Raw genomic sequence first — 21,173 nt, forward strand, 5'->3', positions numbered from 1 at the left:
ACCCTACACACACACACACACACACACACACACACACACACAAACAGAGAGAGGCAGTTTTACATCACTTTATTAATCTTCGGGTATTATTTATCCAGCCCCATTAGAGAGATCTGGCAACAGAATGTCCCCGCCTTGTTTCGCACTATAATCACTGTCATTGGTGAAGACTTCAATGGTATGTCACATACGTCATATACAAACACGCCCATACAGTATTTGATTGGAGGACAGTCATCATGATCTTGTGACGAGGAAATAACGCGTGCAGTGAAAAGGGTAAACACGGCCAGAGACAGGTACTTATGCCACTTTTAACGATTTGGATGGTGTTTTTAACATTTGAGTTGCTCTAAAATTCCGACTGTTTGTCGTCCGATATTTTCTGTGTTTTAACGGTACATTTTCTGAAAAAAAAGCGTAGTGAACTCGTTTAACTCAGCAGGCAGTTTATTCTAAACTCACTGTCATGTGATAGACTCATGTGGGTGTTTTGTTTTCTGTTCTCTGAAAGATAGTAACGTGTATTTTCGACAGGACTTGAATCATGGATTACCGTGTGATCTGCGTTATTTTGCTTTCTTTCCTCGCATACACTAATGCTGAGCCGGTGAGATTTTTGGACTGTGGTAAGTACTTTTGTATGTACCTGTGGTATATCCCGTGAAAGTTTAATGTTTATATTTGCCAATAATTTCTTATGTGTGAATCAGATTTCCAGTTAGTTGTTTTGCTTTTGCTTTAAGACTGAGACTTGCATTCTAACCAGAATAAATGTAAAGGATTATTATTATTATTATTATTATTATTATTATTATTATTATTTACAATTCTTCATGAAGTTTCAGTGCCTTCATGACCTAATTGTGTCTGTTACTTTGTTTCAATGCACTTTTCCCTCTGTTTGAACCTCATAGGCTCAGAAGATGGAAAGGTTTTTGAGGTTGACATCCTGCCCTGCTCAAAACAGCCATGCCAGCTTCACAAGGGACAGTCCTACACTGTAAATGTAACATTCAGCAGTGGTAAGCTGTGTTTCCTTTCCATTTCACTGCAGTACAAAAACATAACAACAAAGTCAGATCAAAGTTTTAAGAACAACTTGTTTACATTTCCCATAGATGTTATCAGTCAGACCAGTAAAGCTGTGGTTCATGGTGTTCTTGCTGGCTTGCCTGTTCCCTTTCCCATCCCAGTTGAGGATGGTTGCAAGTGTGGAATTCTGTGCCCGATTCAGCCACAACAAATGTACAGTTATGTCAACCAGTTGCCAGTCAAGAGCGAATACCCAGCAGTAAGTGTTCTTCAAATCTGTCAGATGTTCAATGCTTAACATCCTGTTCTATGGCATTGCCTTCGCATCTAAATAAGTCTGTAATATAGTTTCCAACCATTCAAGGCATCCACTTTCTTAATATTTTGTCGTTTATTAGATAAAGCTGGTTGTGGAATGGGAATTGAAAGATGACTCCAGCAAAGATCTATTTTGCATCAAGTTTCCGGTTCAGATTGTGAGCTGAAACCAATATCGAAGCCATGAAAAGGACATTTGAAAAAGGGATGTCAAGGACAAAGACGTCTGTATGTGTGCCTATGTACTTCTCTGTGGACAGTTTAGACTTAATTTAGATGCAAATTGTATGATTTATTATTTGAAAATGTTTTAACCATGACAGATTTATCATTTTAATATTTTTGATATCTGTGGATGCTCTATAGCTACTCAACAAGCATTGCATAATTCCATTTTGTGTTGTGCTAAAGTGTCATTTATTCACCAGAATGAGATGCTGACTAATGACATTAGTTCATGTGGAGATTTAAATGATTTAAATGAAATGAAGCGTTTGTTTTCTTAATCAGAGGTGTTGCAATTGATAATGAACTTTTTACTCTCGTTTTAAATCTGCATATTAAATAAAAATTGGATTTTAATATTGGTTTATTTTCTTAAAAAATGGCAAGTCATCCTCCACATTTAATAAGCAACTATGTACATGTTACTAAATAATGTACTTTTAAATGCAAGCAGAGTCTTTCATTGGAATATGAAATGCTTTTCTTAAATTTGAGGATCTTTTCAGCTTGAAGATCTAAAACTGGAGCAAAACTCGTATTTCTAGTGAAGATAAGAGCACAATTATTATAAATTTTTTTGTATATTCAGTTTGTTTTTGTGACATTCTTCTAAATGATCAGTGGATATGCTTGCCTAGCACTAAAGGAATAGTTCGCTCAAATGTGAAAATTGTCTCATTTTCTCACCCTCCCAGATGCGAATTACTTTCTTCAGCTGAACACAAATGAAGATTTTTAGAAGAATATTGTCCTCAAATTGCATGTCAATAAGAACAGATTTTTAAAGATCCAACAGCATATAAATGCAGTATAAAAGTAGTCCATGTGACTCCAGTGGTTAAATCCATGTCTTCAGAAGTGATATGATAGGTGTTGGTGAGAAACATCAATATTTAAGTAATTTGTTTACTAAAAATCTCCACCTTTGACCAGCCCTAACCAGTAGGTGGCTGAATGTGAAAGTCACTTCCACATTCTGAAGTGAAAGTGTAGATTTACAGTAAAAAAGGCACTTAAAAAAAAGTATCTATGTCTTCCGTGATCTGTTTCACACCCACACCAATCATATCACTTCAGAATATATTAATTTAACCACTGGAATTTTATGGGTATACTTTTGACCTGCCTTTGTCCTCCATGACCATCCATGAACTTACCTTAAAAGTTCTGGTCACCATTCACTTGCATTGTATGGACCTACAGAGCTAAAATATTCTTCTAAAAATCTTCCTTTGTGTTCAGCAGAAAAAAAGTCAAACATATCTGGGATGGCAAAATAGTATTTTCATTTTTGGGTGAACTATCCCTTTAATAGAATTGTCTGTTAAAGCAAAGAATCCACAGTTTCTCCTTTTTTGGTAACTGTTCACATTGTTTGTTCTCTTTACACTTGTCTTTTATTTTTATTTCTTTCTAGAGGTTATCTGGTTTAGTTTCATATGCTTTAGTTGTCTATTCATAGAAGCAACTTAATACTAAGTAAATAATGTCAACAAAAATCTTTGTTTGGTATTGATCATTTTCAAACGCTTAACATTTTAAATTATTTGCTTAAGAAAAACTAAACATAGTTTTTTTTTCACTTCAGTCATACCAAGATGAGTAATAACACATACAATTGTTTTATATGAATTCAAAATATGACTTGAGTATTTAACAGAATCAGCTAATCAAAATAACATTTAAATGTGTGCTTTTTATTACAAGTAAACAAAAGCAAGCAACATTTCTTCAGGTACAGGGGGTATTTGTGCCATTAAAGTCATCTAAACCCGCTTTCATACTGGTTGTTTGAACAAATTTTCAGGAAATTATCTGGAGGCTTGTGACAGAGTGCATTTTTTCCCCCACAGGAATTTGCTGAAATTGGCCCCATTATCAGCATACATTTTGACTATCCTCCATCTTATCAAAACAGCTAGAAACATGTCAATTTCACAGGCAGAAAAACAAAAATACAACATGAGGTAGAACCATCCAACTTACTGTATTAATGCATCTATTAATGATAAAATAATATTACTTTTAAACTCAAATATGGGGAGAAAATAGAAAAATGTAGTGGAATATAAATTTGTAGCATATTTTTAAACAGGTCAGACAATGGCTACCTTATTTCTATTAGTGCAATTCTGTGCAATACATAGAACGTAAAAACATGTATCAAATCAGTCAAAAGAAGGGCTTAAGTTTTAAAACATACTTCAAAAACCACCCAATACTGGAACTACTTATTGTGTTTTAACAGGTCAAATCAAGGGCTTAAAATATTTTGTCCCAAGAAGAACAAGAAAAAAACAAAAAAAAAAAAACTTTAAAAAGAACACCAATATTGGAATTACATATGGTGTGATAAGTTTGTTCTGGATAATATACAATTAAAGAATGTTTACAACCAAAAATGAGCGCTGAGATCCATACAAACATGATGTTGTTCTATAACATACTTGCAGGGAAAGATTTTACAGCACTGCAGTTTGATCTCTTCTGCCAATAATACAAAGACAAATGTCCACACTAACAGAAAGTTCTATAGGAGTTATCACTTTTCTGTATTTTTCATAAGAGAATTCCAATAGGTACATTTTTGGAAGGGGTTTGGTGGTAGATAACACTGCCATGTTTTGGCTCTTTTGTCCTTTCTGCTGATTTGGACAGATTGAGAAAGAAAGCAATAAATGAAACAATGGATTAGGCATTTTCTTACATTCACAAAGGAAGTTTGATGCGACATTAATAGCAAGCAAGAGGAAGAGAGTTGATACATATGTATCACAACTTTAAAGTTTCAGACAACCGCTATCCTGTGGACAGATAAAACTTCAACGTAGTAAGGCATATGATATATTTTGTAATGATAATACTGCTGAACCATGCTCTGTAATATTGACAATATTCTGCAGGGCATAGATAAGCTAAAAATCAGAGCTCCAATAACATTTTCCCAACAGCACAAATACCATTGCTGAGGGTTTCACTTCAGTTGAAGGTTTGGTAATACTATATGGAGAAAGAAGAGTGGAGAATACTGTATGGAGTATTAATCTGGGCCTGTTCTATTTTTCAGCATAGCTTAATGAAACCTCTCCAAATAATACAATGATATATACTTATCACATCACAGGCAAATAATCACCTGGAAGTTCTGGTAAAATAAACCAAATGTTAAAAACAGATAATGGTAGGGTACCACAAATGCTAGAAGATAAGGGCAGCAAAGAACTTGATTTAACCATTAGCGAGCAGAGATGTTCTGAGTGATACTGAATCCTCACTGTCCGTTTTGTTTGAGCCTCTCCAGTCTCTGTAGTAGAGCATTTCCAAAAGCTTCTCTGTACCCAGGGCTCAGGGAATCCAGTAGTGAGTAAACAGTCTCATGATACTGAGTGCTCAAACTCTCATCCACCTGATCAAAGATATGTCCCACCACCTGAAAAATACCAAAATTAAACTGTAATGTACAAGCATATAACTCTAAAATGGTTATTTTTTATTAGAGGTAGACCGATACAGTGCATCCGGAAAGTATTCACAGCACTTCACTTTTTCCACATTGTGTTATGTTACAGCCTTATTCCAAAATGGATTAAATTCATTATTTTCCTCAAAATTCTACAAACAATACCCCATAACGACACCGTGAAAGAAGTTTGTTTGAAATCTTTGCAAATTAAAAAAATTAATAAATCACATGCACATAGGTATTCACAGCCTTTGCTCAATACTTTGTTGAAGCACCTTTGGCACCAATTACAGCCTCAAGTCTTTTTGTTTATGATGCTACAAGCTTGGCACACCTATTTTTGGGCAGTTTCTCACATTCTTCTTTGCAGGACCTCTCAAGCTCCATCAGGTTGGATGGGGAGTGTCAGTGCACAGCCATTTTCAGATCTCTCCAGAGATGTTCAATCGGGTTCAAGTCTGGGCTCTGGCTGGGCCACTCAAGGACATTCACAGAGTTGTCCCGTAGCCACTCCTTTATTATCTTGTCTGTGTGCTTAGGGTCATTGTCCTGTTGGAAGATGAACCTTCGCCCCAGTCTGAGGTCCAGAGCAATCTGGACTGTGCCTGGTTTCCTCCAGACATGATGCTTGCCATTCAGGCCAAAGAATTCAATCTTTGTTTCATCAGACCAGAGAATTTTGTTCTCATGGTCTGAGAGTCCTTCAGGTGGGCTGTCATGTGCCTTTTACTGAGGAGTGGCTTCCGTCTGGCCACTCTACCATACAGGCCTGATTGGTGGAGTGCTGCAGAGATGGTTGTTCTTCTGGAAGATTCTCCTCTCTCCACAGATAAATGCTGGAGCTCTGTCAGAGTGACCATCGGGTTCTTGGTCACCTCCCTGACTAAGGCCCTTCTCCCCTGATCACTCAGTTGGACCGGGCAGCCAGCTCTAGGAAGAGTCCTGGTGGTTCCAAACTTCTTCCATTTATCGATGATGGAGGCCACTGTGCTCATTGGGACCTTCAATGCTGCAGAATATTTCTGAAACCTTCCCCAGATCTGTGCCTCAATACAATCCTGTCTCGGAGGTCTACAGACAATTCCTTGGACTTCATGGCTTGGTTTGTGCTCTGACATGCACTGTTAACTGTGGGAACTTATATAGACAAGTGTGTGCCTTTCCAAATCATGTCCAATCTGAATTTATCACAGGTGGACTCCAATCAAGTTGTAGAAACATCTCAAGGATGATCAGTGGAAACAGGATGGACCTGAACTCAATTTTGAGCGTCATGGCAAAGGATGTGAATAATTATGTATATGTGATTTTTTTTGTTTTTTATTTTTAATAAATTTGCAAAGATTTCAAACAAACTTCTTTCACATTGTCATTATGGGGTATTGTTTGTAGAATTTTGAGGAAAATAATGAATTTAATCAATTTTGGAATAAGGCTGTAACATAACAAAATGTGGAGAAAGTGAAGCGCTGTGAATACTTTCCGGATGTACTGTATGTTCATTTGTGGCCAGAACTGGAGGATTTTACAGTTAGAATAATTTGGTTCTGCATTATAATGGCAGCATCTAGAGGTGAAATATGAAGATTTGCTTTATGTGAATCTGTCATCGTTGACAATATTCATCTATATATTTATCCTCACTTCAATGCATAGTTTGTTATTTTGATTAGATAATCAAGTGTTCTAAACTGAAGTGACAGCAAGCAAAGAAAAATGTGCCTAAACACAAATGCACCCCATCAGCACATTGTGTCTCCAACTTCATATCTCGTCAATAATGATAAACCTTCTAGCTCAGGGGTGCACACACTTTTTTGTGTGATGACCTACTTTTAAATGACCAACTCAATAAGATCTACCAACTAAAAAAACACAGTTTCATTTCAAATAAGAAAATGCTTGTTGGGACTACTGCATGTATCCCTACATGGAATTCATCTTCTAATTAATAAAAAAATATATAATAACGTTCAATGTTGATATCATTCAGTTTTAAAACTAAACCCAAAACAACTACAGCACAATAGATTACAATAGCCAGGGCATTTACCAGTACATATTGACCAGGCGATGTTTTGTGTATTCAGTTGCCATGACAACTAGGTTTGCGCACACAAGTCCTTAGAAGGCGTGTATGCCTAAATGATTCTCTGATCATTTACACACCCTCATGCCATCCCAGATGTGTATGACTTTCTGTCTTCTGCAGAACACAAATAAAGACTTTTAAATAATATCTCAGGTCTGTTGGTCCTCACAATGCAAGTGAATGGTGACCAGAACTTTGAAGACCCAGAAGTCAGTATAAAAGTAGTCCATATGACTCCAGTGGTTAAAGTAATGTCTTCTGAAGAGATATTATAGGTGTGGATGAGAAACAGATATGTATTTAAGTCACATGTAAATCTACACTTTCACATTCAACTACCATCTTGTTGGAGCTGGTTAAAAAAAATTTATAGTAAAAATAAAAAATAAAAAAAGACAAATATTGAACTTTTTCTCACCCACACCTATCATATGACTTCTGAAGACATGGGTTTAATCACTGGAGTCACATGGATTACTTTAATGCTGCCTTTATGTCATTTTTGGACCTTCAAAGTTCTGGTCACCATTCACTTGCATTGAATGGACCAACAGAGCTGAAATATTCTTCTAAAAATCTTTGTGTTCAGCAGAACACATCAGGGATGGCAGGAGTAAATTATGAGATTTTTTTAATTTTTGGTGAACTACCTCTTTAACTGTAGAGCATTTCATTTCAAAATAAGAGCCTCTTGTTTGTTTTGGACTTGAAGAAGTTAAAAGTCCTGCGTTATGCCCCAAGTCTCTATTTTGTCTGATTATTATTGGGATTTTGATTGAACAATAAACTGCAGGTGGGATTTTATTCATTTTGGACTCTAGTAGCCTCCATGTCTGTTCCTGTCAGAGTAGGGAAAGACAATTTATGTATTTTTTTAACAAACTATCCGTCTTTTCCACCACCTTAGTTATCGCCATCAGCAAAATCACATATATGTCAACCCCGAATTTCAATACGAATAGGGGATCCCTGCTTCGGCTCTCTCATCTAATATAGTTAGATGAAGTTTAGGGTCGAAACGTACTGCACAGGTCAACGCAGCGGGTCTAGATCCAGAATGACACATCTCCCACGCTCAGGGTTGGGAAACCAATATTATAATCAATACTTGTAGGAAAACGTCCCATTTGTTGCCCGAGATGTTCCTTTGCATGTTATCATCACTCACCCTTAAACCTGCCTCGGTGAGCTCTAAGCAGTACCGGTTTCCCTCTCTGGTTTCAACGTTTATATAAGCCACATCTACTCCACTGGTGAGATTGTGAGAGACGTGCATGCCTGTGACTGCGAAGAGCACATCATTGACCACCGCCTCAGCCTCCAGCCTCATGTCTTTAACCTCTCTCAGCTCCAAAAAGCGCTCGTCATAAGAACACTTAGACAGGTCTTCTGTTTGACAGTCCACCTCCATACCCTAAAACAGCAGTGAGATTTTAGATGATCGATTATGAGACTAATAAACATCAGAAATAAGCTGCATGTTCATAAACCCCTGACGTCGACTGAACAAGAGGGGGCGCGAGCACAGTGACTGTGATGCTAATGTCTCTGACCAATGCAACAACTGAAAAAAGTCACAAACTACGCTTCATTCTAAGTAAGAATACATATTTTTTTGGAAGACATACACATTTAGTGCAAATTATATGTGTATTTGATGTAAAATCCTACAAAATGAGGTGCTACTAGGTATCTATTTCATACTGCCAATGGAGGCCCAGCCTCTTACAGCTTTAAAGTTTCAAAAAACGCGGCCACCAGGTAATATTAACTTATTAATAGTGTGAACAAAAATAACGGAGTTATTTATTCGATGATAAAGTTCGGGGTTCTTAATAATTATTTATATTCATCATTATTATGAGGTACTGACCTCCTCCGGGGGTAGTTCATCAGAACACTTCCGGCTCATGCCGGTGCCAGTGTGGGAGACTCGTTTGTGTCAATTATGCGCAGCCGCTGCGCAGTGTATGCGTATGTAACCGGTCCTGCTCGACCTGCTCCTAACGGGATTCGAACCGGCGTCTCCGGTGTCGGAAGTAGGCACGCTAACAAAGAGGCTAAAAGCCACAGCTTCTAGTGTCAGTTGTTAAAAGCCTCAACTTTTAGTGTCAGTCGCTAGTGCGCCACTTGAGGCCAGTGAAGTGAGGTTTGCACGCACAGCATGTACCAGCTGGATACTGTTACACTCATTTGTGAGGGTGGATATGCACGACTCTGGGGGGCGGAGGGGCTTCCAGAGCATTCTTTACTCTCCACCAGTGAAATGAACGCATTGCATACAGGTCCGTTTCAGACCATACTGGCACATATGCGAGATCCCTGGCGAGGGCGTGTTTGGGGCGCATGGCAGTGGCATCCTCTTTGGCGATCAAACGAAGAAATACACAAATATATGGCATAGGCGAGAGTGCGCAGTAACGAGCGTGTTTGTAAACACCATCATTAGTCTCATCAAAACAGACAGTGGTGCTGCTTTCACACGACCTAACACACGCTTATAATGCAAACAAACACGTCCATTCCCAGTTTTATATATATATATTAATTATCATTGAGCGTTGCCTCAGTTAAAATAAAGGTAATATGAAGGATTGTGATTAGCCAGTATGCTAGTTCAGCCAAAGAACAACGGTTAGTCAGCTATTTCAAAACACAGGTGAGTTATATGGCTACAGAAGTTTTATTTTGAGAATGTTAGCAGGCAAACAACTACACCAAGCTTTAATGAATCACTGGCCTCGGATTAAGAGCCAGACAGATCCATCATGCATATCAGACTGTCAGTGAAATAAATGTGATTACTGTATGACTATTAATTAGTCAGCTAGTCATTGCCAACATCAACCCTACCCTGAATAAATCTCTGGCTTAGAATTACTGTTCTTTATCAATTCTATGATAGCATTGAAATCATTAAAACTATCTATAATGCCACGATATAATCAGTCACTCTGAGTGTCTTAATGCAAACTGCACCACCAAACCACATAACATTGGGTATCTTACACTTTACAGAAAACTAATGGAAATATGTGGTATTCCTTTGATTGGTAAAATGCACTGAATGTCAATGTATTGATTCAGTAAGCACCAAACTCGAGAGCCGCTCAAGATGCCTTAGCCATTTTCGGAGTCCATTAAGAAGCGGGCCTGCAAGCACCTGCTGCATCGATATCTCGTCAATTTCCTCCAAGAGAAGCTCTGTTTGGACCAGCTTAGCCTGGATCTTTATCAAGGCTCAAGTGCCATTGGACAAATGGGTAACCGTGCGTTCAGACCAGAGGCGGCGAGAGCGTCAAAATTCGCTCTGGTTGCCCTGCCAACAACACTATCGAAGATTCGCGGACGCTCTGACGTATTTGAAATAGGCGGCAACATTCATTCAGAATGCTTGGTTTTGTGAACTATATTTTAAGGGGCCACAAAACACCCAGACATGTCGACCGGTATCTTTTTGTCGACATCACAAGTAGCGTATATCCTCATGAAATCTTTTAATATATTATTATATAATACTATATATGCCATAATATCCACTTCATCAACTCTCATGGCACACCAACAATTTCAGACACCGTATATTTATATATATATATATATATATATATATATATATATATATATATATATATATATATATATATATATATGTGCCATTTTGTTGTGCACTGTCCAACTCTTTTTGAACATAAGGCATATGTAAACGCCACCTCTGATTGGGGTCAGGTGAACCAAAACCAGCCCAACTAAACAGGGCTTCCTTAAAGGAAAGGTTCACCCAAAAATGAAAATTCTCTTATCATTTACTCCCCCTCATGCCATCCCAGATGTGTCTGACTTTCTTCATCAGAACACAAACTGAGTTTTTTTTAGAGGACTATCTCAGCTCTGTAGGTCCATACAATGCAAGTCAACAGGGTCCATAACTTTGAAGCTCAAAAAAATCACTTAAAGGCAGCATTAACTGCAGTATCCACATGTACACATCATACATAAGCACGTCAGCCTGGTGAGAAACATTTCTGGCCTTCTTGTGTTTTCTTTAGTTTTTCACTTTGTATCTTTGGCTGTGTTCAGAAGAAAACAAAATCAGATTAGTCTTAGTCTGAACGGTCAACCTGAATATCAAGGTGTTTTTTTACATTTATTTTAGTTCAGTCTTTCTTCATATTGCTAATTATGTGAAATTGACTATGTAGTGAATAGCGAATGAGTGAACGCTTGAGTGGTTTCGACACAGCAGATGTATGAATGTATAATACAGTGATGCCTCTGATCCGCAGAGATGCCAACATTTCTAGTTTTCCATTCTCTCTTTACACACTATCAGCTAATCTGAGTTGTGTACGAGAAAGTTGGCATTGTGCTATTGCTTACATTATAACCATAGCAGACAATTAACATATATCGGATATTGACTACTCTGTCTGAACAAATCGGTCGGATTTCATCACTTACAGTAAATCACATCCTAAAGATTTCTCTGAAATTTGAACAAAGCCCTTTTGTGTTTTGTGTGTCTTCTGTGACACTCAAGCACAAGGCATTTGGAGAGGTCTTCTTGGATGATAGCCGAACACCAGTGCACTGCAGTGTCCTTGTCCATAAACGCCCCTCTGTTGGTGCTGGTGGTACGCTTTCCGATCCCGGACCTGCACTCTGATCAGGAGAGGGGCCCCTGGTTTAAGAAATCCCTGCTGAAAGAGCTGCTCTGCCTGAAACTGTAGGATCTGGAGCTCAAGGCGGAGTTCACTGGAGGAACTCATCAGAGCAGACCAAGAAGGAGCTCACGTTTAAAGAGCTCAGTGGTACAGTATGAACTTGTCGACACATTTACCTCTAATCCAAACACAAATATTTCGGTAACACTTTACAATAAGTTTCCATTTGTTAATATTAGTTAATGCATTAGCTATCATAAACAAACAATGAACAATATATTTTTGACAGGTTTTATTCATCTTCATGAATGGTCATGAATGAAAAGAGAAGTTAGCCTCCCAGTGTATCAATAGTTCTTAAAACACAAAAACTGTAATTAAAGAGTGTTACAATGGCAGACAACCTATAAAATGCTCTTATGTAATTTTACCAAACATTCCTACTGCCCTCTCTAAGCAACTGCCATATTGACCAATGCAGCATAAACAAAAAAAATATTAGTGCACATCTATATTCACATTTTCTGTTTCATTTTGCAAAGCACATTTCAACCAAACTGCGTTTTTATTTGCTTCACCAGGGTCATTCCAAGAAGAGCACTCAGCAGCCAGGTTCTTTCGAGTTGCTAACACCATGGAGGAGGACATGAAATCTTCTGACTGTGACAAATTCGACTGGCCCAGGTATGCTGAGCTCTCTAACTGCTATTTTAAAAGTATTTTGGGGCTGTTCTGTGGCTCAAAGCATTTCTTGCTCTCTCCCTATTCAGAGTTGTTCTGAAGGTGAACCCCATGACTGTGCACTCCATCCTAGAGGGCATAACAACTGAGGAAGAGGAGGAAGGGGTGGACAGTAACTCACAGGAGGAAGAGGAAGAAGAGGAAGGAGCTGCCCACTCCCTGAATGATGTGTGTGGTTTTGGGAAACCCGAGCCCTCCCCCTTCTCTTCACGAAGTGTTATGTATGAGAATGAGGAGGTACTGACAGACTTTTTTGTCAAGTTTGTCCGTTTATTTAGCATTTTTCAATATTAATAGGTTTTATTTATTTACTTTATTAAGGGGGTGTTGCATTACAAGTTATATTATCAGCAAAACAATTTTATGGAAAAGTAAATCTGAAAAATATACAAAAATTTCTTAGTACTGAAATTCATAGTATCATAGTATCTTTTGTTGTTATGAGAATATGCACTGAAACTGGCATGGGCTTCTCAAGTTTTTGAAAATACCTGATGATCCATAATATACCAGCATGATTTGGGAATGATCCTAAGAACATCTTTTCTTACCAGCATCAGCCAGTGTGAGCATATTAACGAGAGAGGATTCGTTGATTTTGTTACTCGCTTTGTAGGGGGTTGCCGTATAGAGTAAAAGATAAATCTTTATCGAAATTGTTCAAACGAAGAAAACCGATTTAGCTTCAGAAAATCTATTTTTTTACCCAGTTGTAAAAAAATCATTTCATGACGTCTAAAAATAAATGTGCAGTTATTTACTGCGGTGCCTTTAAGACTTCTATATAACTTTGCTTTTTGCATGCCTTATGAACAACAATGCCTACTCTTTGATTGTGGGTTATTGTGACAGCTTCACAAAACAATCTGCACTGAAATAAGCTGAACAAACTGACTAAATGATCAGGGAACTTGTTATAAACTAAAGTCACACTATCCAATCATTCTGAAGGATATGCAGAGCAGATGGTCCTACACACAGCCAGGAACGCTTTTATCCAAAGCGATTTACAGTGCAATTATTACAGGGACAATCCCCTGGAGCAACCTGGAGTTAAGTGTCTTGCTCAAGGACACAATGGTGGTGGCCGTGGGGATCGAACCAGCGACCTTCTGATTAACAGTTATGTGCTTTAGCCCACTACCACCACTCTAACTTTTAGTTCTTCTAGTGTTTAGGAATACTGATTTACATTATGTTTAAGTTGAAGTAATTTCTGCACTATTATTATCATAAAAAAAAAAAAAAGACTGTTTTTCAGACAGGTTTCCCAAATACTCCCCCCATCTCTGCATATTAAGCTCGGATAGGAGAAAATAATTTAAACATGTTCAAAAATGTACACATCAAATGTGCTTTAACTTGCGGACATATTACTTGATTAATGTTTCCTGTCTCTCAGGAGAGGGATGAGGAGCCTATGGTTAAGAAGCTGACCTCTGAACCAGTCCTGGTGAAGGAGGACCACTTCAGTGTTCCTCTGCAAGATAGCAGCTCTAACAGAGGGTCACTTCACTTCCCTGTGCCTAAAGTCAGATACCTGGTCAAAGAGATCTCTGTGCTGTGGCACCTATATGGATGAAAGGACTTTAGCGGTGGAGCACTCTCCTCCTCACCAGCTCACAGTCAAGGGTATATGTTTGGAGTTGGGCCACTACACATTCAAAGTCATGCTTCATATAAATGAATCCGCACACTCATCGAGTTCATTCAGATAGTATGTTTTTGTGTGTGCGTGTTTAGGTGCACTCCTCACAGCTCTCTATTACAGACTCCTTTAAGACAGGCTAGAAAAGGCGCTCATGCTGGAGGATGCGGTAGAATGATGTTTTGATGGAGATTCAACTCAGTAAGGTCAGAGAGCACTTCTCTTTCATGCAAAAGCACTTCTCTTTCATTCAGAATCTGAGGTTTAGGTGTTTAGTACTTGAATTGGTTAGCTGCCTTATATTTCTAGAATAAAGCCATAACAATCAATAATTAAAATAAGCACATTTATGGATATTCAGTATATATAAAATGAAATAAAATAAATATTTAAGTAATATCACACCAGCAAGAGTGCTATATGGCCCTACATCAGCACTGCTGTGAGTGCTGTAGGTAATTACAGCAGTGCTGATGTAGGGCCATGTAGCACGATTGAAAGTGGGATATTGCTTATATACAACAGTTCAATGAACAAGTACATTTTAAAAAATGAGAAAAAACCAAGTCAAGGTCATAAAAACGCATTTGTGCATGGAACTACTTTATTACGCTACTGTGGCAGGGCGGAGGGTGGTGCCGGGTCGTGATCCTACGCACCCGGTCCTGTATCAGGCTAATCAAGCCTCCGAGGTATAAAGGTCGACTGCAGGGTGTCGTGCGGGAGAGAGAGATCGTTTACGGACATGTCCGTCATGTGTGTGTTTATGTTGTCTTCTTTTAAGTTTATCATTAAACCATTATTTATATTATCAAGCTGGTTCTCGCCTCCTCCTTTCCATTGAAGACCTTTACACTGGTGCCGAAGCCTGGGAAGGAGGAGGGATACGCCGTAATAGAGTTCTCGCCACTACCGTCCACCCCAATGGAGCAGCCGCGGCCATCTGATGGGGGACGAGGAGCCCAGCCGCCTGAAGAGGACGATGGCCGCAGACCGCGAGGGGAGAAGGGGCTCCTAACCGACCGCCTGGAGCGGTCAGGGCCGCTGCCAGGGGCGGAGGAGTTCCCTACCAGCCGCTGAAATGCGGCGGGGTTTAAGACCGCCGTCCGCGAGCGGGGAGGGGCTCACTTCCGACCACCTGGAGCGAGAGAACCGCTGCCAAGGGCGGGGGAGACCCCTTCTGTTCCCCGAGAACGGGGTGTTCCGTCCGCCAGGGGCTGGAGGACTGCCTCGGATCCTGCCTCGGATCCGCCCGGAGAGGCGCGGCTGTTGTCCGATAGAGGGTGGAGGAGTGGCCGAGGAACAAGCTGCGGCGTATCGGAGAACTGGCGAGTAAGAGTTTTTTTTTTTCTCATCTCTCTCTCCTCTCTCTCTCACTGTCGCTCTGCGTTGGCCTTTATCCTCTTTTAAATTTTACAGTTTTTTGGGGGGTACTACACTGTTACAGGAAGTAACAGTGTAGTACAGCAGGAAGCATGAAGTGCTCTAAAACTTCCTGGTAGATCGCTGCGTTGACCTTGGACCTCAGAAAACACAGTGGACCAACACCAGCAGATGACATGGCACCCCAAATCATCACTGACTGTGGAAACTTTACACTGGACTTCAAGCAACATGGATTCTGTGCCTCTCCTCTCTTCCTCCAGACTCTGGGACCTTGATTTCCAAAGGAAATACAAAATTTACTTTCATCAGAGAACATAACTTTGGACCACTCAGCAGCAGTCCAGTCCTTTTTGTCTTTAGCCCAGGCGAGACGCTTCTGACGCTGTGTCTCGTTCAAGAGTGGCTTGACACAAGGAATGCGACAGCTGAAACCCATGTCTTGCATACGTCTGTGCGTGGTGGTTTTTGAAGCACTGACTCCAGCTGCAGTCCACTCTTTGCGAATCTCCCCCACATTTTTTAATGGGATTTGTTTCACAATCCTATCCAGGGTGCGGTTATCCCTATTGCTTGTACACTTTTTTCTACCACATCTTTTCCTTCCCTTCGCCTCTCTATTAATGTGCTTGGACACAGAGCTCTGTGAACAGCCAGCCTCTTTAGCAATGACCTTTTGTGTCTTGCCCTCCTTGTGCAAGGTGTCAGTGGTCGTCTTTTGGACAGCTGTCAAGTCAGCAGTCTTCCCCATGATTGTGTAGCCTACATAACTAGACTGAGAGACCATTTAAAGGCCTTTGCAGGTGTTTTGTGTTAATTAGCTGATTAGAGTGTCGCACCCGGTGTCTTCAATATTGAACCTTTTCACAATATTCAAATTTTCTGAGATACTGATTTTGGGGTTTTTCATTAGTTGTTATAATCATCAAAATTAAAAGGAATGAACACTTGAAATATATCAGTCTGTGTGGAATAAATGTATACATTATCTAAGTTTCACTTTTTGAATGGAATTACTGAAATCAGCTTTTTGATGATATTCTAATTATATGACCAGCACCTGTATATGTATGTGTATGTGTATATATATATATATATATATATAAAATCACTAATGTCTTCTGTCAGGTATGGTTCCAGCATGAGGTATATCCTCAGATGGCTCCAGTGGCAGGTGTTTTGTTAGAGCAGCCAGTGTCTAGACCGGTGTTCTCAGTGCAGGATCTTGAGATACAAGACAGACTGGCCTCCTCTATGTTATCATCATTATCGCCTCATTTTAGATTGTGTCATACTAAGTATCATGTACTCTGCACAAATCGTTTACTCTGAAATGAGCATGTATTGTCTTATATGTTTTAGCTAACCGTCAGAGCCCTGCAAGAGTCACCAGAGGCTAGACAGGCACCACAGGAGTGCTGCCTGTGTGTTTCTCTAATGCCTCTTTGTCTGAACATTGACCAAGTACAGAACACTATACACATGCTGCTGTGTACAAAAACCTCAAATTAGACAGCGTAAGGATGGGTGATATGAATTGAATTTTCATGGTATGAGTACTTATATTTCTCAAAAAATGTATATGTCATCGTTTAGTTATTTTTGTTAGAAATCAGTAGATCCAGTGGGGGTACAAAAGTCTCAGAGCACTAGTCAAAATGCTTCCATTTAGTATTTTTCTTATTTAATACAATTATTTTAATTTCAAATTCTAATATCAATTGAAATTTTGTCAAATTTGCAAATAAACACAGGTTTCTGAATTTGTTTAGTATTTGATATGTTACCATTTTGCTTTAATAACAACATGTACTACTGTGGTATTTGATTAAATGTTTTTCAATCCCTCAGATCACTCTTTCGCTTTGTGCAGGATGCTTTGTTCTTTCTTAAGAACTTCTTCAGCAGTCTGGCAGCAGAGGTTGAGCTGTTTTCCCCACCAGAGCAGGAAGGTAACAATCAGTAAACAGTCATGTATTCTGGGGGAAATACTTTCAGAATGAATCGTGCATGCTAATAACATCATTTATTTGATGGGGAATATATATATATATATATATAATGCTTCAGTCAGCATTGCGTGTGCGAGTGGCGCCCTCTAGTGTGTGGGTTAGGCACACACTGAGCTGCTCAAGCTGCTCGATTGTTTAACATATTACAATTCAAATCGTAAAGCTTGTCAAAAAGATCCTCTCACAAATGTTGGATAGAGATGCAGCAAGCTTGAAACATTTTATTAGTTTTTCTAGTCTTTAACTGTCCAGTTTCAGCTTTCTGTTCTTGGCTGACAGAAGTGGAATCAACATGGTCTTCTACTTTTGTAGCCATCCGCCTCAAGGTTTGACGTGTTGTGCTATTCTGCTCACTACAATTGTGAGTTATCTGAGTTACCGAAGCATTGGTGTCAGCTCAAACTAGTCTGACTATTCTCCTTTGAACTCTCATATCAACAAGGCATTTCAGTCTGCAGAACTGCCACTCACTGGATGTTTTTTGTTTTTGGCTCCATTCGGAGTAAATTCTGAATCCCAGGAGATCAGCAGTTACAGAAATACTAAAACCAGCCCATCTGGCACCAACAATCATGCCATGCTCCAAATCGCTGAGATCACATTGTTCCCTATTCTGATGGTTGATGTGAGCATTAACTGATGCGCCTGACCCATATCTGTATGATTTTATGAATTTCACTGCTGTCACACGATTGGCTGATTAGATAATCAGAATAAGTAGGTATTAATAAGTACTTAATAAAGTGGTCACTGGGTGTATGTTTGGGTGGTTTTGGAGTTGCTGTGTGGCACAGTAATTACACAGTCAGTACATTTTCCTGCTTTTTTGTCCTTTGCCGATCACATGCCTGCTAAAGGAATTAAAAGCACAATGGTAATTGCACCTCATTATAGAAGGCATGTTTGTGTGGAATAACAACTAAATAATTTAAATGCAACACTGTTTCAGTGCATTTCATGGCTGATTAAACTTGATTGCAGGTTGTTAGTGAATAAGAATAAGCACTGAATTACTGTTCACAAAAGTGGCACAACTGTTTAGTGAATTTGCCCCTCAATGAATTGATTTACGTTGTAGTGTTCTGTGTGTCGATGAAGAAGCCTACTGGCCCTGAGTTTTCCTGCAATTTTTCCAAGTACAACGGTGGAGTGAGTCAGGCATCGCCACCCATCATCTCTGTGCCAATACAAGCCTGTAGTATCATCAGCACCTGCGGCCAAGACCGCACAACTGACACAGACACTGCCTCCACATCCTTCACAGACCAGCCCATATTCTTCAGGAGTGTGAGTAGAAGTAGTAAAGAGTTCTCGTAAAACCAACATTTCAAAAGTCAATACCAATGGCAGTGAAAGTTCACAATTCTTTTTGCCAATTTTGGTACCACAGCAAAAATGAATATGCTGTTGAAGACAGCAAAAATTAACTTAAAAATTAATATAAATATTAACTAAATAAAACAATGGCATGTAAGCCCTTAAAATTATTCTCAATCAGTGCTGCAAATAACGATTATTTTGATAATCGATTAATCTTCTACTGAATTCATCTATACTCTCAAATAACTTTGAACAAACCCTGAAACCCATCATTTGAAGTTTAGTTTGTAAACTTCAAATGTATTTCATGTATTTATTATTATTATTATTATTATTACTTTCTGTACATATGCAAAACAGTTCCTTTCATGAATTGTAAAATGTAACAAAAAGTGCTCCTCATTAAAGAGTCAAATGAGCCATCTGGGATGCAGTGGGGAAAAAAAACAAATCAGCCCAGCAGAGGGAAAAGAATAGAAATATGAATAATTCTGCCAAGCTGAGAAATTCATAATTATGTTAGATACATATGCTTGTACAGTTACTGATTACATGCATTTCTACTGTATAATTTATTGTTTATAACTGTTATTTATTTCTACGTATACTTTTATCAACATATGACTGATATATATCACACAAGTTTAAACTGAATTACATTTTATGTTTGTTTTATACTCTGTATACAAGACTCTGAATCTGTTTTGTGTGTTTTATGCAGGCGGCTGCTGCTGCTGCTGAAACTGCTTATGACATGGTGTCTCCAGTGCCAGGTGAGGAAGAATGCAAGAAGATCAAACTGAACTCACATTACTGCATGGCACATCAGCCAGTGGACCTCAGAAAAGGGGTGGCCAAGGCATACAGTGTGTAGTGAAAGAGGTATGAGCCCCCTTTTTCCTTATCTGCCTTGTGATATACTTTCAAGTAACAATGTTGTTTTATTTCCTCTTTGCAGCTGCTGTGTTAGAAACAAGCCCTGAAACAATAATTTACGGCTATTATTACCAATAGTACTTTTTATTTCATTGGTCTAAGAAAGTTATGCTCTTTTTCTGTCTTTTTTCAGTTCTGTTTAGCTGTCAAGACAGTATGTCTGGAGTGACATTTCTAACAAGCCGCATTTCAGAAGTCTTATGGATAGTCTTTAGATAGGGACACAAGCCCTTGCGTAGTTTTCTGTCACGATTCCCTTGTTGTCTGCCCTGGGTTTCACTTGTCTTTGTCTAAAACTACACTTCCCAGGATCCCCCGGCGCTCATCACTGCCAGCCCTGTGTCATTGTGCCCACCTGATTGTAGTTTGTCATCATCATGTCTCCAAGTGTATATAAACCCTGTTTGTTCTCCATTCCCTTGTCGATCGTTGATGTTTGTGGACGCCTGTTTCCGTGCTCGTTGTATGTTTATCCTGCCTATTATACCTTTGAATGTTTTCCGTGTTTTTGTTTTATTTTTCCCCATTGCGGGTATTTCCTTTGTTCTGGTTTTGTCTGCTCAGTTTTCACCGTGTCCAATAAAGTACACTGCATTTAGATCCAACCCCTTGTCTGCCTCCTCCTGCATCGTAACATAACGATCGACCCAAAATGGATCTAGCAGTGTTCCTCAGAGAGCTGACAGAGAGCGGACTTGTCTGTTCGGGAGTTCACCCACTTCTTCGCCAGCGTGGCCAGTTACACCGGCTGGGATGATGATACCCTGAAGAAGGCGTACCGGTTCGGCATACCCAGACATCGATGGTGGGAGTTACCGGAGACTACACCTGGCAAGAGTATGTGGGACTCGTCGTGGAGGAATTCGCTGCCGGGGAACCACCTCTCTTGATCCCGGCTCCCGCCTCTGGGCTTTCCGCGTCAGCCACGGTGAGTGAATCAACCCCCACGCCTGCTGTGATCAGCGAGCCAGTGCCTGCAGCCCCTATCGTCAGTGAGCCAGCGCTGCCAACTTCGTCCGCCCGGAGGAGGAGGAGAAGAAAGGCCTCTGCTCTCCAGCCTCTGCCAACCACGGCCAACCAGCCAATGCCTGTAGCCTCCGATGCCAGCGAGCCAGCGCCTGTAGCCTCCGACGTCAGGGAGCCAGCGCCTGTAGCCTCCGACGTCAGTGAGCCAGGGCCTGTAGCCTCCGACGTCAGTGAGCCAGGGCCTGTAGCCTCCGACGTCAGTGAGCCAGCACCTGTAGCCTCGACCGTCCCAGAGCCAGCGCCAGTAGCCATGACCGTCCAAGACCCAGCGCCCCTCGAGCCTCCCAGGGCTCCGCCTCTCGAGCCTCCC

At 39.8% G+C, this 21,173-nt stretch overlaps 3 protein-coding genes and 1 long non-coding RNA gene across 5 annotated transcripts; 3 read left to right on the forward strand and 1 right to left on the reverse strand.

Moving 5' to 3' along the window:
* The first annotated feature begins 226 nt into the window (after window positions 1-226).
* npc2.1 (NPC intracellular cholesterol transporter 2, tandem duplicate 1) lies at window positions 227-3,078 on the forward strand. 2 transcript variants are annotated; one of them, XM_052153299.1, is made up of 5 exons: window positions 227-299; window positions 538-629; window positions 918-1,025; window positions 1,122-1,294; window positions 1,434-3,078. In XM_052153299.1, the coding sequence occupies exons 2-5, from the start codon at window positions 548-550 to the stop codon at window positions 1,518-1,520; spliced, it is 450 nt and encodes a 149-aa protein (XP_052009259.1). In that variant the 5' UTR covers window positions 227-299; window positions 538-547; the 3' UTR covers window positions 1,521-3,078. The 2 variants fall into 2 exon arrangements, with proteins under 2 accessions (XP_052009259.1, XP_052009260.1); XM_052153300.1 differs by having other exon boundaries at window positions 255-299; window positions 515-629.
* A 136-nt stretch (window positions 3,079-3,214) lies between these two features.
* On the reverse strand, window positions 3,215-9,278 carry LOC127662205 (GSK3-beta interaction protein-like). The gene is made up of 3 exons (XM_052153301.1): window positions 9,007-9,278; window positions 8,302-8,547; window positions 3,215-5,008 (listed from the first exon to the last, which is right to left on the reverse strand). Exons 1-3 carry the CDS (start codon window positions 9,043-9,045, stop codon window positions 4,850-4,852), a joined length of 444 nt encoding a protein of 147 aa, XP_052009261.1. The 5' UTR covers window positions 9,046-9,278; the 3' UTR covers window positions 3,215-4,849.
* Window positions 9,279-12,676: 3,398 nt separating this feature from the next.
* LOC127662207 (uncharacterized) lies at window positions 12,677-14,347 on the forward strand. The gene is made up of 3 exons (XR_007972864.1): window positions 12,677-12,775; window positions 13,941-14,170; window positions 14,282-14,347. It is a non-coding gene; the product is annotated as an uncharacterized LOC127662207 (long non-coding RNA).
* A 1,138-nt stretch (window positions 14,348-15,485) lies between these two features.
* LOC127662206 (autophagy-related protein 2 homolog B-like) lies at window positions 15,486-20,626 on the forward strand. The gene is made up of 4 exons (XM_052153303.1): window positions 15,486-15,518; window positions 17,443-17,521; window positions 18,660-18,868; window positions 19,623-20,626. The coding sequence occupies exons 3-4, from the start codon at window positions 18,674-18,676 to the stop codon at window positions 19,773-19,775; spliced, it is 348 nt and encodes a 115-aa protein (XP_052009263.1). The 5' UTR covers window positions 15,486-15,518; window positions 17,443-17,521; window positions 18,660-18,673; the 3' UTR covers window positions 19,776-20,626.
* Window positions 20,627-21,173: the final 547 nt, after the last annotated feature.

Source organism: Xyrauchen texanus, chromosome 22 (genome assembly GCF_025860055.1).
Source record: "Xyrauchen texanus isolate HMW12.3.18 chromosome 22, RBS_HiC_50CHRs, whole genome shotgun sequence".
Lineage (NCBI taxonomy): Eukaryota > Metazoa > Chordata > Actinopteri > Cypriniformes > Catostomidae > Xyrauchen > Xyrauchen texanus.

What these genes read in the sequence shown, in the direction of transcription:
- npc2.1 (XM_052153299.1), top strand. Translation starts at nt 548, where the DNA reads ATGGATTACCGTGTGATCTGCGTTATTTTGCTTTCTTTCCTCGCATAC. An exon ending in GGTGAGATTTTTGGACTGTG is followed by an intron (nt 630 to 917) that starts GTAAGTACTTTT and finishes TGAACCTCATAG; the next exon opens with GCTCAGAAGATGGAAAGGTT. An exon ending in TCAAGAGCGAATACCCAGCA is followed by an intron (nt 1,295 to 1,433) that starts GTAAGTGTTCTT and finishes GTCGTTTATTAG; the next exon opens with ATAAAGCTGGTTGTGGAATG.
- LOC127662206 (XM_052153303.1), top strand. Translation starts at nt 18,674, where the DNA reads ATGAAGAAGCCTACTGGCCCTGAGTTTTCCTGCAATTTTTCCAAGTAC. An exon ending in AGCCCATATTCTTCAGGAGT is followed by an intron (nt 18,869 to 19,622) that starts GTGAGTAGAAGT and finishes TGTTTTATGCAG; the next exon opens with GCGGCTGCTGCTGCTGCTGA.
- LOC127662205 (XM_052153301.1), bottom strand. Translation starts at nt 9,045, where the DNA reads ATGAGCCGGAAGTGTTCTGATGAACTACCCCCGGAGGAG. An exon ending in ATGAACTACCCCCGGAGGAG is followed by an intron (nt 8,548 to 9,006) that starts GTCAGTACCTCA and finishes CTGCTGTTTTAG; the next exon opens with GGTATGGAGGTGGACTGTCA. An exon ending in TCACCGAGGCAGGTTTAAGG is followed by an intron (nt 5,009 to 8,301) that starts GTGAGTGATGAT and finishes GGTATTTTTCAG; the next exon opens with GTGGTGGGACATATCTTTGA.